Raw genomic sequence first — 16,375 nt, forward strand, 5'->3', positions numbered from 1 at the left:
TTTTTTTTTAGTATTATTCACTGATTTTTCTAAATGTTCTCAGCTAATTTGATGTATAAAATGATTCCTATGAGTCATGGAAGATAAAGTCGGAGGAACTTCCCAGATAAGGCTGTAATTAAATACATACCTTTGTTTACCAAAACAGAAAGACAACCCTAAGTACGAATTGAGATGCTTTCATGGTAGAGAGAAATCTGATACTTATCGCTCAGGCAGAAGTCAGAGGGGCGTTAGAAGAAGTAATTCCACCACTTATCAATAAATTTCAAAAATCTTTAAAATATAGGTGATCTAGTTTTAAAGAGTTTAGGTATGTTTCTAGAGCTTTCCCTACCCAAAAGAAAATGTATTGGCAAAAGTGAGGAGAAAATAGATTCTTGCTTATTCACATGCAATAAGCATGTGAATAAGAATAAAGGCAGATCCCAAATACCAATTGGCAAACCAAGAAACAAGCTGTTTGATTTCCTAATCATGTCTTTATAATGTGATGCCTGTTGTAGCTATTCTTTGACCATCTGTCTGTGTTTTGTATACCTACAACTCAGTACTCTCTTATTGCTATTATTGTATGAAGATATCACAAAGATACTGAAGCATTAAAATGAAAACATAATTATGGATGCAGGTTAAAAAATGAGTCAATTAACCAAAATTAACTTACAAACATGGTGGGTCAACCTTATAGGAAATGGGTGTGACTTTTGGTGGGTGAAGGGAAGAGGGGTGAATTGCTTTTCCACCCTAGTGGCTACAAAGTGTCAGACTCAAGTTTTCAGGCTCTGATGTAAAAAGCTATGGTGTGACTGCATTTACTAAATAGTATATACTTTGAACAACAATAAAAGTATTTACTTTTGTTTCCCATATGGATGTAAAGCAGTCTATTGACACAAAATGTCCGATGGCAGGGCATCTAGAATAGTCCATTCACAGGTTTTGTTTTCTTTGCAAAATTATTTAAAATGTCAGCCTATGCTCTTGTTCATAGCAAGACATAGGAATGTATCACTAGGAAAACAGATTTAAAGAAATACAGAGATTTCTGCTGTATTTGAAAAACAAAGCAGAAACTTAGTCACACTTACCAGTATAAAGCATGTCTGGAATCTTCCTTTCCGTTATATGAAGGGATATTATATTTCTTTAACTCCACATCTTATATTTAAACACAGAATTTGACATATAATAGTCATTTTACTGTAAGTTAAAACAAAAAGTAGCCAACATACAAGTAAAAGTCAAATATGATAAAAACTTATTTTTATCTCAAAATGCTACCTGATTTCTAAGCAAGTTCTATTTAGCTTAGTCTGACACTTGGGTTCAGAATGAAATTTTCCTACTTTATAATTACACACTGTGATTGTTTAACAATTTATTTCCACTTACAAATCATGCCCTAGAAAGAAACATAATGCACAAGGGCTTTTAGTAACTGGGAAGTTATTTGATTGCAACTCTTTTGCAAATATGAATTCCATATTTAACTGTAATCAGCAACCTTTTAAAAGCCTCTTTTGTGCTTAAAATCAGGCTTCCTAGAGCCTACATCTGTCATAATTGGGTTTCTGAAGCCTATAGAGCTCGCTTCATTTGCCTTCTGTGTTCAGATTCATAAGAGAAAAAATGTTTATTAAAAGCGACGAGGACGAGGGAGAAATCAAAGTATGCGGCCTTGTGAACAAAGCAATCTTTTCCAAAATGTCCACCACTGTTTGTGTGTACTGTATTGTGTTGTTTATTTCAGCTGCTGGTAGGCATCATCCAGGCTGCTGAACTGCCTGCCTTAGATATGGGGGGCACATCTGATCCCTATGTGAAAGTTTTTCTGCTGCCTGATAAGAAGAAGAAATTCGAGACGAAAGTCCACCGAAAGACCCTTAATCCTGTCTTCAATGAGCAATTTACTTTCAAGGTATTGTTTCATACTTACTCATAATTTTTCCCTGTTGTTTTAGATAGAAGACTGATCTTATCCTGACACATTCATAGATGTACATGCACATGATGACTTGTTCAGAGGCTTCAAGTGATTCTACTCAGAATATTTAAAATCCTTATTTTCCACCCAGTGAGGATTCTAAATTGCATTTAGATTTGGCAAAAGTACAATTCAGCTTGGCCATTTCAGGACAGAATGTGACTAAGAGGTCATATTCACATCTAAAAAGTGAGGTCAGCTTCACCTGTGCCAACGAGCTCGAGCATTTCCCCCTCTTCTAAAATAAAGTCAAAGAAATAATGAAATTAATTTTCTCAGATTCAAAGTTTCTGAAATAGGTAAACCCTGCTGCAATCACAGAATGAAGGAAGCTATGTCCCATCGTTTAAAAGGTACGAATGGATATCACTCTCGTTGCAACCTTCTGTGTGCACAGGGCAAATTGAGCTCTCTAAAACCATTCTTCTCAACCTATCAATTAAAAGAAGGGGAACATACTGTGGTTCTGCCTTTACAGCATGTTCCCTTTACTCTAGGCTCTTCCCTCGTGTTCTTCATCTTGTTGAGATACCTCAGTTGATAAACAATAACAAAGAGGAATTCTAGCTGTATAATAACGACAGGAAAATGTGCTCTGCAGTCCTCAGGCAGCTCTTCATACACAAGTTCCACAACTCTTGTCTAGAAGTCATGCATAAAAATAATTCTCCTGTGGATATATTTAATATGTAAAAATTTTAAAAGTGCATTACTTAAAACAGTACATTTCTATAAAGTGAAATGTATGTGGATATGCCAGTAGGCTGATCCAAAATCATCCGTTCACCAGCATGTGCTTCATGGTAGCAGACATTCTAGTGTGAAAGAAATAGATGAAACAGGCCATGAGTCATCTTCTAGAACCTTGTTTCATTTTGTAAAAGAGCAGGGTTTCACTTTGATACTCCTGAGTTTTTAAGACAAAAGTCCCTAATAGGTTGTCAGTAATCCTATTTAAAATCTATTCTTTTCTATACCCAGATAGAGTAGCAGTAAAAACATTCTGGAAATACTCAGCTTATGAAGAACTAACCACTATGGTCAATATACCACAGAAAACATAAAACGAAAATAAAACTAAAAAATATTGCAAACGATAATCACAATCACTTTATTTGACAAAGTATTACACTTAATTTAGGTCAGCTCTTTCTAACTACAATTTAGTAATCATATTCTTAAGTTTTTTGAAATAATATTGTGAGGGCATTGCTTTTTATTTTGAGTTTGTTATTTCTTTTAAAAATATACTGCTAATAATTTTATTAGTAATTTCTGTGTCTTCAAGAAGTATAATTATTGAAATTTTGAAACTGGCTACAAAATTTTGTCAGGTTCCATTTTATTTCAAGAATTGATCAAACCATAAATTAATCTAAAGTCCAATATATTTTAATGCATTTAAGAAATATGTCACTATTTCTAGGGAACTGACTAGTTTATCCAATAGTTGTTATGAATTATGCATCTTGAAATGCCAATAGGCAATATGATATAGGAATGGAAGCATGATAGAGTTTAAAGAGGATTGGCTTTATAACTGAGTTCAAATCCATTTAACATGAACTCTATATGCTCCCAACTAAATGCTTCCTTTCCCCAAAACAAACTCCCACCTATAGAAGCTATCAAACATTCAAACGATAAGCATTTATTAAGTGCCTGCTGTGTGCCAACACTGAGCTAAACACCTTCCATATATTAATTCAGCCTCAAACAGTCCTGTGACACAGGCACTAGTCCTATCGCTATTTAATAGATGAAAAAGCTGAGGTTTATTCACTTGTCCTGGTCCCTTAAGCTGGGAAGTGGATAAGCGCAGGCCTATCTGACCCCAATTCTAGGTTTTTGACTGATGCCACCTCAGTACAATCACAAAAATAATCTAAAGAGACTTCAGAAATCAGATGAAATTTCCAAGAGTTTATCCTCACTCTAAAATTTCTTATTTCTTCCTTTGAAATTTAGCTCTTCAGAAAAGTTTGGTTTTTGTTTTTTTCCTTCTAGAATGGAAAAAGCATTGTGCCTAGTACTTCATTGTAGTATTTTAATCAGATTCCAAATCGATAACAAATGACAGAAAATTACAACTCTTCTGAAAAACTAAAATTTCTTGTACATATATATGGTCCAATACTCGTCCTTCTTCCCTTCTTAACATACAGAATTAACTGAGAAATGTTTGCTGGGGCGTAAGACAATCATTTACACTGATAAAATAGGAAGTGTATAAAAATTGATCAAATCTTCAATACAAATCTAAACAATTTCTTAATTAGGCACTTCTACCCAGTTACTGAAGTGTAGCTCACCTGGATTGCACTGCTCTCCCTGAATATTAAAAATGTCACTAATAAACCTCCCAACCCATAGCATCTGTCCCAGATATATTTGAACAGCTGGAGAATTCATCAGTTCTTGGCCTTTTGCCATCACTCATCCTAAAGAATGTCACACCTAAGAATGAACTTCAAGATCTCTGTTATAATGCATCCTTGATATTCAAAATATCACTTTTCTTCTCAGTTCTTGTCAATCGGTAAATTATTTTAGGGCGTACATGAGGCACCTTGTGAATTTCATCAAAGTCCTTTCCGACTCCTAGCATACCTTTTTTAATAAGTCACTGCTCCGTCAAAATATGGGACCCCAATGGCTTGAAAGAGCTAACATAACTTTTGAAAACAAGTTATCTACCTGAGTAAGTTACATGCTAACAATATAACTTATCTTAACAATGATCACAAAATACTCTACAAAGAAAAAAAGAACTAAAAAAGAAACTTATATAGTAAAATTGGTTTGGTTTATTCTTGTATTAATCTTGAAGTGTTTATAGCATGACTAATAGTAGGATCCATTACTAATAATACTAACAGCTTCGGGTTAAAGTGACAAATTACTAAAGGAAGTCTCCATTTTCTCCCAAGTAATTTAAGCCTCAAGCAGTTAGTCAAATGATTCAATTTAAGAAAATACCAAAAGCACAATTATCTCCCTGTCCTGTTTATCTAACATAAATATTAAAATTAAGTACTGTAAACAAGCAACACGTTTTAAGCATTTTTGTGACCAGATATTTTATCCTCATCTCTTGTGATTTAGGTGCCATACTCGGAATTGGGCGGCAAAACCCTGGTGATGGCTGTCTATGATTTTGATCGTTTCTCCAAGCATGACATTATTGGGGAATTTAAAGTCCCAATGAACACAGTGGATTTCGGTCACGTAACTGAGGAGTGGCGCGATCTGCAAAGTGCTGAGAAGGAAGAGGTAAGAAAAACATTAGCATTTCTAAGATGACATCTGAACTAGCCAGTTCCCACTCACATAATAGCCTATTGAGAGATGTTCTTTACAAAGAGTGATGTGGGCCTCCAGCTGCTGTCAGCTGGCAAAATAGGGTCAGGGGATTGCATAACCTCATCGAAACACATACAGATCTTCTGGATGTAATTTGAAAGAAAAGAGAAAGATTTGTGCACCAGGTCTAAAGACAATTCCCTGGACACACACACACAATCTGTTCCTAAAAGCTTCCCAAATGCCATACATCCACCTACTTTTTTAAAAGGATGTTAAAACAACATGTTATTCTTTGTATTTTTCCACAATCATTCTGTGTTTCTACATAGGGTAGGTAGCTATTAAATAGAAAGAAATGGTACTTTTTCCTCGGTTATTTCTGCACATCACAGACATTTCATTGCTTCTTCTGAACATACCAGAGTATGATGGGTGAAACATCAAATATAATTCGCAAAAGCTGACATTAAAGCCCTTTTCTAAAGGACTCGCATTTTTATAATACTCTTTACATTGTTTTTTTCCCAGTTTTAATAGCTTAGCCCAGGATTTTTCTGTGATTTAAAAGGGGAAGTTCAATATCCTCAGTGCATTTAAACTACATGATAATCAATTATATTTGATTATGCCGTGTCTGCCTGGCATTAGCGTTTTTCTGTAAGCATATCTCAGTCGACCAATACCAGAAAAGTAAACAACTCTTAGCTTCTCTGAATTCCAAAAGCAAGTCCTTTTTCAGCCATTTTTTGGATCCTGACATGAATTTATAATTACCCAAGGGCTTGCCAATAGCTTCCGTCATTTAGGATCCCTAGGATTTCTTAAGATGTGGACACTTTGGGGCCACCAGCCTTCAGAAAAACTCAGCCAGTCCCATAATCTGGGAATCCTCTCCACCTAAGGTTTTCTGTGACCAATATAATCAATTGAGTTTTTAAGAATAGGCTTGGGATTGCTCTACTGAAACTGAATTTTATTAGTGCTCTAAAATTATTTGGTTGTACAAAAGGAGTCCAAATTATTTGAGTCAAGCTCTGTTTTCTTTTTGGAAGGAAATATATATATATATATATATATTTCCTTAATAAATATATATATATAACTTAACCAAATAGGTTAGTCAAATTAGATGCTTGACTATTGAGATAGATTTAGCCCTTGAGTTTCAGGAACTCAAGGATAATACTGAGCTTTTAAATTTTATGATTTTATAAGTGGTTCCCCCTATGAGTAAACTAATATCAATATTAAACTGAACATCTGAAAAGAGAAACATTCAATCATTTGACCATTGTGCTTCTGATCATTTAATGAAGTAGTAAACTATTTCATTGAATTTTTATATTTTATTGGAATGCTTGGCTCTGTGTAAATTCCTTGCAGCTGGGTTGGCGGGGGCAAAGTGGGACCATAAATATTTATTAACTAATTGGTTTTTATTAATTAACTGTTTTTTGGGTTGGCTTGTTGGTTGAATATCGTGCTTCACAATGCCCACCTGTCCAGATTGCATGGCTCACACGACTCATCTGGTAACTATCACGTGGTCTGGAATTCTAAGACTGCACCCCACTGGGTTTCTGAAAAGTTGTTAAATATTTTTGCTTGAGTGAAGGGGATGTAGGCCATCAAGTGATTTTTCTCTTTCAAAAATTCTTGAATACAGATAAGAGTTTGAGGCTTGGCACTAAGCCAACGGGTTTGGACTCTAGAGTCTAGAAGGTTAAGTAGACTGCCCAAAAAGAATCACATTTTATCTCACCCCCTTAGTTGGCCTCTTCTCTTTCCTCCATGTCTTATCTCTCTATCTAAGACTTTTGTCACCCAATTCATTCAAAAATATTCATTATGCAAATATGTATTATACCCTCTATATTTCTAGAACTGCACTAGGTGTTAAAAAGAAGTGAAAAGGGCAAACTGCCCCTGCTGTCATAGGGTTTAGTGTTGTCTCATTTTTCTCCCTCACTCCAAGCTTTGCCTCGTTTATTGCCAGCTAGACTGATTTCTGGAAGACGTCGTGTCTTGAAAACCAAACATACCTTGGTTTCAATACTAACCAATCCATTTACTAGCTCAGAGAATCACTTAAGCTCTCTAACATTCAGTTATTAATCTAGAAAGTGGCCTAACATTATCTACCCCTTATCTGACATACTAAGAAGGCTAAAGTTCCTAGCATAGAGCACAGTATGTAACAAGTGCTGAATAAGCAAGAGATCTCCCATTTTTCCTTCTTGATCAATCTTAGTGTTTTGTTTCTCTTGTTTTTCATCTCCCTATGCATTCTCCCATTTTCCTTTATCTATATCTACTTCTCTATTCTTTTTCTCACCGCCGTTGTACTATTGAATGTCTCTAGAAGTTTTTCACAGGAAATAATTCTATAATTACATTTTTTAACTCTGGGGCTTTTCCTCTTTGATATCTGCTCAGGAATAGTGATTTTTGGTTTTCAGTTGAGTGATTATTTCCTTCTATCATGATATAGGAAACCTCATGAAACAGATGTCTAACTTACAGAGTATCTCTGGATGACTAGACTCAGATATAACCTTTATCATAATAAATTAACTAAGATTCTAATTATATTTTATATCTGAAGGATCACATATTCTCACTGATATGTGCTCTACATGCTCTCTTTTTAAACTACTGTCCATTAACTGCAGAAAATTATTGTGTGAATAAACTGAGCCTTAGATTGACTTTAGTTCTCACAATTTTAAAGAAATTGTTTTTCCATTTTACATAAGTAATTCTGTTCATGACTTTAATTTCCTTTCATCTAACAGTATTAAATGTTATTTTTAACATCATAAGGAATTAAAGATACTAAAGAAAGTGAGGAAAAAAATTCAAGAAACAGTTTTGGAATCTAAAAATCGAACCACGAACCATACATAGTAGTCTGTTCAAATAGAGACTTAGATTTAAGCAGGTTAAATTCAAAGTACTGATTTTGATAGAATGGGGTATGGTTTTTGATTGTTTTTGCATTTGTCTTTGCCAGAAAGCTATAAAATATAAAAGTCATAGATGCTGAATCAATTACGTAAGTGAAGAAATTGTGTGTTATTTTAGTGATCAATTAAATGTGCAAGCAATTTAGAAAAAAAATGGGTAGGAGCTTTATCTGAAATTTGCTAAGCATATGTTTAAAACAGGCGGTGTGGAACAGATAAGCTATGCCAGGAAGAGGCCTAAGAAGCACACAGCTTTCTCTGTTAGATTGTAGCCTCTGGTGAAAACATCTCTGGTGAGGTTTCCATTCTGACTTTATCAATGTTTCTCTAATTAACATAACCAAAGTCATCTTACTGGCTTAGGTTAACTTGTTTTCTGTTGCATGGTTGACCATTCTCTCTCCTTCTTCCTCCCAACAGATTAATTTTACCCTGCAGATAGTTATACCTTGCTCTTCCTTTTGTTTCTTTAAAACAGAAATATATATCTTCTGAGTTTTGGGAAATGGTTACATATAAAATTGTTTTCTTAATTTTCCCATTTTCAGTATGGGGCTTCAAAAATCATCCTTTATAATCAGTATATACAGTTTTTCCATTTGCAAAAAGCTTCTTATATGTATAGCCTCGGGCTGCCTGTTTTGAATTTTTGAGATTTTCTTCCTTTTAATCATCCAAAAGATATTTATGCGACCTGCAAGTCAAACCTAAAACCAATCTTCAGATTTTTAGAATAACCCATTCATTTAATATCTTCACTTAATTACTTCAAATGTTACAATCAATAGCTATAAATCCATTTTTTAAAATTTTATTTATGATCACTTTAGAAATTTTCTTAGTCCTGAATCCCAGTATCAAATACAGCTTCAAAGCATTTAGATTCTTTTTATTTTAGTATTTTGTTCCTATTTTTTATCCCCATTCCTTTCAGTACTTTTTATCTCTGAAAACAGCAAAATAGAACTTGAGATCTCTCTCTTTTTCTTTTTTTTTGAGCAAGTCTGTCTCTTAACTTGACCACTACTGTTTTGTCTCCATTGGGGAATAAGTCTATCATCTCTGCTTTGTGTAGAATTCCATAAAGCCTGATTTTTAAATGAGATGCTGTAATCCAGGGCAAATGGAAAAAAAAATTGATTGCTGAATTAAAACAAGTTGGGACATAATTTAATTAGTACTCAAGCAGAAGGGCAGAGAAGCTACTTTAGTGCCTTAATAGAAAATCAATTTTGCCAGAAATTTTCACATTTTTAAACCTAATTAGAAAACATTCACTTCACAGAAAAGCATTTGGAGAATACACATTCAATCAAACAGTCAAAGTTTTTTAGCTTCCAATGGTCAATTACTTGAGACTTCTTTAGAATGAGTTAAAGTCATGATTGCGTCTTTTGTCCAAGGATCATGCAAGAACTGATGATATTTCTAAGTATTTAGCAGTCAGATGGTAACTCATGCCCTCCAAGAATCTCTGTACAACAAATCAATGCCCTGAATGAAAATCCTTATAAAAGGTTAACTGCTGGAACGTTATACATGAAGGCCAATAAGAACCTTCTTTGTCGTTCACAATCTATCACTTGAGAGAAATGCAATGAAGACACTGACTTTGATCCATAGCATTCCAGGAAGGTATGATTATTGGTAATTGTTTACTTGTTTGTTGCCTATCTTCCCGACTAGACTGTAAGCTCTGTCCCAGTAGGGGCCATATCTATTCTTTCCCACTGTGAAACCAAGTTTGTTCACAGAGGCAAGCACACAATAGGCGTGCAAAAAGATTTCTGAAGGCGTAAACGGAAAGAGGTGATTATTATGCTGTAAGAGATGTTTCAAAATTTCCTTTTTAAAGTTCACGTTAATAATAGTAATTGTGTTGTTTTACAACTGAAAGCTAATGTGTTCTGAAAGCCTGTCAACAAAATATCTTAACACCAAATAATGAAAACAGTTTAGTACCTCTCTGTTTTTTTCAATCTGTTTTCTTTAAAAAGAGAAGCAGTATAGATGCTTGGCAAAATCATTGTTACTGTTTTTGGTGATGGTCACGAAAATGATAGTTTTTCTCTTATTTTTTTTATGATAAAGACTTATACTCCTCCTTCTCTGTAACCCTTCTTTCATCCTATTTCCATGATGCACAGAGAGCTTGGAGCTTAGTTTAATATAACTCTTAAAGTTAACATCTAGTTAAAGCTATGATGCATCATGGAAATGTACACAGAGGGAAATGAGGAAATCAGTCACAAGGAAATTTCAAAGAATCTGAACAAAATCTTAGTTTCTCATAGATAGGATACCTGTTGTTAGTCAGATTTAGAATATAATACATATGTAGTATTGAACTGTTTTCTTCTAATATATCAAGACCATGATATATTTTAGTGTACTTAGTATCTATATGTCCATTTTGTGGGACTTGGAACATAATGATTTTCCTTTCAACTATTACAGAAATTGCATTTGATTTTTACGATATGTCTTTGTCCATAACTATGTTTTACTTAATTCTGAGTGTTTGGTCAGAATTTCAATCACCAGTTATAATTATATCGTTATGCATAATAAGTATCATCTGCTTCATAATGTGGTTTCTAAGATCATAGGAAAAAGCAAATAACTTGAAATATCCCTCTAGTGTGTAGGACTGTAATTTGATTGCCTGTCTAGTTGAAAAGACTTTTCAGGCACAAATGGAGGGAACCAAACTCTAACTTCACTACTTTTCTAAATGAAAATTTCATTTTTTTTATTGTGAATTCCCTAAAAAACTAATATAAATTTAGATTGTAAAGACTTAAGTGGGAGGGGATACCCTGACATTTTCAAAATGGGCATTTTCAAAATGCCCTTTAATGAAAGTTCCATTGCCCTCCCTCCCCCATTGTCATCCTTAACCTGCTATTATACAATACCCTCCCTATCACAGCTATAACCACCCAAAGGCATGTGTTCCCAGCCCTGCTTCTTTGTTTCCAAAATTCATTTTCATTCAAGTTTACCTTAGCTTCTTTAACTACGCTATAAACACAAATAAAAGCTACAATTTACCTGGAGCCTATGTGTGCCAGCAAAAATAATCCTCATAACATTCATTAAAATTGGCATTATTAAATCTGCTTTACAGAATGAGGGGAAAACAGATGTGGAGCCCAGGAAATATAATTTGTCCAAGTTTATACAACAGTGCCATAGCTACAATCCAAATACAGGTCTGAAGCCCACATTCTTTCATCATACTGTCGTCTTCAAAAGGTCTTTCTCAAGCTTTTCATCCACAAAGTATAGCTGTAAACTCAATTTAAATGCAAAACAAAACCAGTTTTTCTTAGTTTTGGCTTTTTGTTGGTGGTGGTGGTGGGAGGGGGGTATATATTAACATTTGGTCAATTTGCTTTGACAACTTGCAACTAGTTGAAGTCTACATATATATTTTCCCTTTCAAATATTATAACACATTGCAAATGTATGCAACATGGGGGGAAGCATTAATAGCTATGGCATTTTAGTTCTTAACAGTATTTCATAAAAACTCAGCATGAATTCCTGCCCAGGATACAAAGTTCTAAAATTCAAAGGTACTCATTAACACAAACATGTTATTATTCACTCATGAGTGCTGAGGAATTTAATGATGACAGGGATTCTGCTTTCCATTAAAAAAAAAAAAACTCCATTAAATAGAAAATAAATTTCCATCAATCCAGTCAAAACACATATTGAATATCTGTGAAATTAATACTGTAAAGTGTGTAAAACGGAAGATTAAAATTCACATTTGGGAAATGGTCAGTAATTGTAGCACAATTTCATAATGCAAAACAAAAAAGCTTCAAAGTAGCCAAATAAGAAGTATAAATTGTGTGAGTCAGTCTAAAAATAAAATTAATAAAGTACTATGTTCAGCTTCTAGTTTCCTTTTTGCCGTTATAGAAAGGAAAATTTTAAACTATTTCTCACCTCCTGTTAGAATTTTCAAAAGACTCACAAGCTAGATCATCTTTCCTGTGAGAAAAGGTAGCACAATCAATAAAATTGGTATTTTAAATTAGGTTAACTCGAATGTAAAGCACACATCATATTTACTAGTTTTTTCCCATTGTTCATTTTCAGTTGCCTTAAATTTAGTGCTATATTTAAAAAATATTGGTTACCATAGGTATTCATGAAAACGGGTTGTAGTTGAATGTCTAAACTAGCATTGTGTTTTCAAAAGTAATTTATTAATCAGATTGATGGTACACCTTGTATTTAGCCATTTTGTTTGCATTTTAATAAAATTTCCTAACTCTTTATTTCTTAAATCCAATTACCGATCCTATGAAAGTTATGATGATGCAGCGTTATGAAAAACTGGTTGTTTTTGAACTCATTGGTGTTCATTGTGCCCAACAAAATCTTACATCACACAATATTTTTATTAATTAATGAAACTTCAGTGATATACCTCACACACATTTTAAGTCTTTCTGTCTTTTATACAATGGTGCTCTATCCTATTGTTTTCTTTTCAAGCAAGCGTCTGAACACTTGCATTTGCATATTCTTATCCAAAGGCACCCACATCTGAGTGGGTTTTTAAAGTTGATAAAATGTTTTTCTTCACCTAGAATGGTTTCTACACACTTGTGGCCAATAGACTCAAAACATCAGTTGTGTGACTATGGGAAAGGTGAACCTACTAGAAGAAAGCTCTTATAAAAGCTTACAACCAAATAAGTGATGGATTTGTACCGTGACGTAACAGTATACTTGGATCTTGCCTGCACAGTGATTCATTCCTTTATTTATACAGTAGCTATGTAAAATAACATTGCTGTGAATTCATACTGTAATCGATAAAGTGCTTTAACCAGAAAAAAAAAGTATAAGTTAAAATGTACCATATATTTTAAGTGAGAAGAAAAGGCATGAACAGAGAGGCTCCATGGAAGAGTTGAAAAAAGTAAGCCAGTCATTAAAACTGAGTAGAATCTGAATAGGCATAAAGAAGCTGAAAATGCCTTCTACAAGTTAAAAGAGATCAGCAAGAACAAATTTACAGAGCTAAAACCAGGCCCAGGTAAGAGTGGAGTGAAAGCTTCAGCAGCTACCCTGAGAAATAAGATTGAATGAAATAGTTTAGTGACAGTTTGTCCCATAATATCAGACTAATAAATCTAAACTCAGGACATTAAGGATACCTTGTAAAATGTGTTCTACCCAAGGACAAGGGTTGGAATATGAAAGCCAGACACCCCAGCCCCGACCCCTGTGCCCAGCACTCTAGTGAGTGCTTTTCTCACTTTACCTCATGTAATCCTTGGAACAGCCCTGTGGGGTAACTAATTCTTCATATCCCTATTTTGAACATTAGAAAGTGTAATTGGCCCTGTGTTACCCAGAAAATAGGTAAGAGAACAGAATAAAGATTTAGACTCAGGTCTAATTCCCAAATCAGCTTTCTCTTTACTTTGCCACATTGCCAGTTCTCTAACTGATGCTCAGTGAGTGTAATGATATGGTCTATCTTGTTTACCTTCTTATACCCAGTGCCTTGGCTCTGTGCCAACATGCTGAAGCATTTTCAAGTGAATTGGTTGGACAAATTAGAATGAAAATGTTGTTTAATAAGCATGCATCATGAGTCATATCATCCTCAAGGAAGACATCTATGAAAGATACCCAATTACTCCAGTTGTACAATGGTATGTACAACTTACGCTTATATGGTACCCCAAAATATTTTAAATTCGGCCCCTTTTTCCAAAAGTATTTCTCGGTGTACAATATAGATTATTTTCTGTGTCCTCAATAGTGGCTTATCTTTGTCGTTAAGAGGTAAATTTATTGCAATGGCTGTAAACTATTTAGGGCCAAGTATGGACTACGAGTTGATGATCAAATTCAATAAAATAGTTTTAGTGATTGTGGTAAATGAGGTGGAGGTCCCTGTCAGGCTTATATTCTGACTCTGACCAAAATGTTTTTTGAACAGTAACATCATTACATTGTCTCTCAAAGGGTCAGTATTGGAAAAATCACTGGGAGATGTAAGTTCTGATACATGTACTGTCAAGGAAATCTAATTGTTTTCATAGAAACTAGTGCAGATGTTCGTTTTTCTTCTTATTCAAAGAATAAAAGGAGTGAGAGTTTTCAGTTGAATTTTAAATGAAAGCAGAGCAAAGTCGTTTGGAAGCATGGATTTCATGAATATAGATTAGCAGAGCAGAAAATGAGGAGTGGAAGTTGAAATGAAAACAAAAAGAAAAAGGAGAATGAGGAAAATGTTACAGACAAGAGCAATCTTGCCTACACCTGCTTTCTCACTGAAACAGCAAAGAGGATTTTTGAGTGGGAATTAATGTGATCAATGCAGGAGAATGTCTTGTTCTGTCGTGTCCGCCATCTTCCACACATTCGGATTTCTTACACGTGATCTTTTCAAGTGAGTTCTTCATATGTTTTGGAACAATTTTTTTTTATTACCTTGTTTGTGGATTCTTCAAATTAGATGTTTTTACCTTCTGTCTTACTCCTACCTCGCTTTGAGCAAGCCAAATGTTTGCACTGTGAAGTCTTTAATCCATTACAATCTGTTACTTAGCATTAGATGAAATGTCAGCAATTGAGTTGTACTATTTGTACTATGAAATAAGGGAGAACAACGAGGACTTGCTGAAAAACAACAGCTTAAATAATTAAAGGATGAAAGAGAGAGAATGCACATACACACAAACTTACTTGCTTTAAACAAGGCTGAAGTTCTTTCCAATTGTGAACAAGAGATCTTTAAATATTGTAAATTTTATTCATTCTTTCTTTCATTTATTCAACATACATTTATTAAGCCCCTTTTGTAAGCCAGGGACTGTGCTAATTTCTAGGAATACAATAGTGAATAAGATAGACCCATTAAGCTTACTCAATTATACTTAAATGGTAAGACAGTACTGCAAGTACATAAGATCTCTGGCCCTGTGGTCAACCTATGTGGCTCTAACCATGACTTACTTATTATTGTTATGTCCTTGGGCTTGTTACTTAACCTTTCTGCAAAATGGGATTCATATTACCCACCTGCATGAGTTGTGATATGCTCTAAATGTAAACCACTTAGAACAGTACTTAGCACCTAATAAATGCTCAATAAATACTAGTTATTTTTAGTATTGAAAACACTGATCAGAGCCCTTATTTCCTTGCTGGTTGAAAAGCAGCGCTCTGACCACTGGACTTATATCCTCCCTTTTGTGAGGATGCTAAGACAGCCTAAGTTTTCAGAATGCATTTTCATACATGGTTTTAATGAAAGGGAGAGCTTAGACCCCACCTGCGGTAGACTATGGAAGTGAAAAGAGGTCACAAAGGCCAATCCAGGGTAAGGTCCAACATGCATGAGTGGAAGGTGGTACTCATACGATGTGGCCCCAATGGCTGCGCATTTCTCTGTGCTCTGACACACAATAATGAACTCAACATTCAGGCCATGCTAATAATCAAAAAGACTGACAATAATAAGCATTGGCAAGCATGTGGAAAACTTGGAACCCTCATACATTTCTGGTGGGAAAGCAAAACTGTGCAGCTACTTTGGAAAACCGATAACAGTTTCTCAAAATGTTAGAGCATCATCACATAAACTAGCAATTTCACTCCTGGTATAGACCCAAGAAAAATGGAGACACACATGCACGCAAAAAATTATACAAGAATGTTCAAAGCAATATTTTTCATAATTGCCAAAAAAGAGAACTGAAATTTTCATTAACTGATGGTTAAACAAAACATGCTATATCTATATGATAGAATATTATTCAGCCATAAAAAAAGAATGAAGTTCATGATACAACGTGGATGAACCAGAAAAGGAAAAGGAAAAGGAAAATCTACACAGAAAGCAGACTAATGGCTGCCTAAGGCTGGGAGTTGGGGGAAAAGGGGAGGAGTAGAATGGGAGGAATGAGGAATGGCAATTAATAGGTGTAAGTTTCTTTGTGGGCTGATGAAAATATTCTAAAATTAGTGCTGATGGCTACACAACTCTAAACATACTAAAAGTCACTGAACTGTATACTTTATGAGGGTGAATTTTATGGCATGTGAATTATATCTCAACAAAGCTGTTTTT

General features: G+C 34.5%; 1 protein-coding gene across 2 annotated transcripts in view; it reads left to right on the forward strand.

Annotated features, from left to right (window-relative positions):
- SYT1 (synaptotagmin 1) overlaps positions 1–16,375 on the forward strand; it is a 507,590-nt gene that overhangs the window by 375,312 nt on the left and 115,903 nt on the right. For both annotated transcript variants that reach the window (XM_081059199.1, XM_081059198.1), the window contains exons 7-8: positions 1,754–1,921; positions 5,093–5,260. In XM_081059199.1, coding sequence (XP_080915325.1) covers positions 1,754–1,921; positions 5,093–5,260 — 336 coding nt within the window. The remainder of the gene's footprint in view (positions 1–1,753; positions 1,922–5,092; positions 5,261–16,375) is intronic.

Source organism: Rhinolophus hipposideros (assembly GCF_964194185.1).
Source record: "Rhinolophus hipposideros genome assembly, chromosome: 9".
Taxonomy (NCBI): Eukaryota; Metazoa; Chordata; class Mammalia; order Chiroptera; family Rhinolophidae; genus Rhinolophus; species Rhinolophus hipposideros.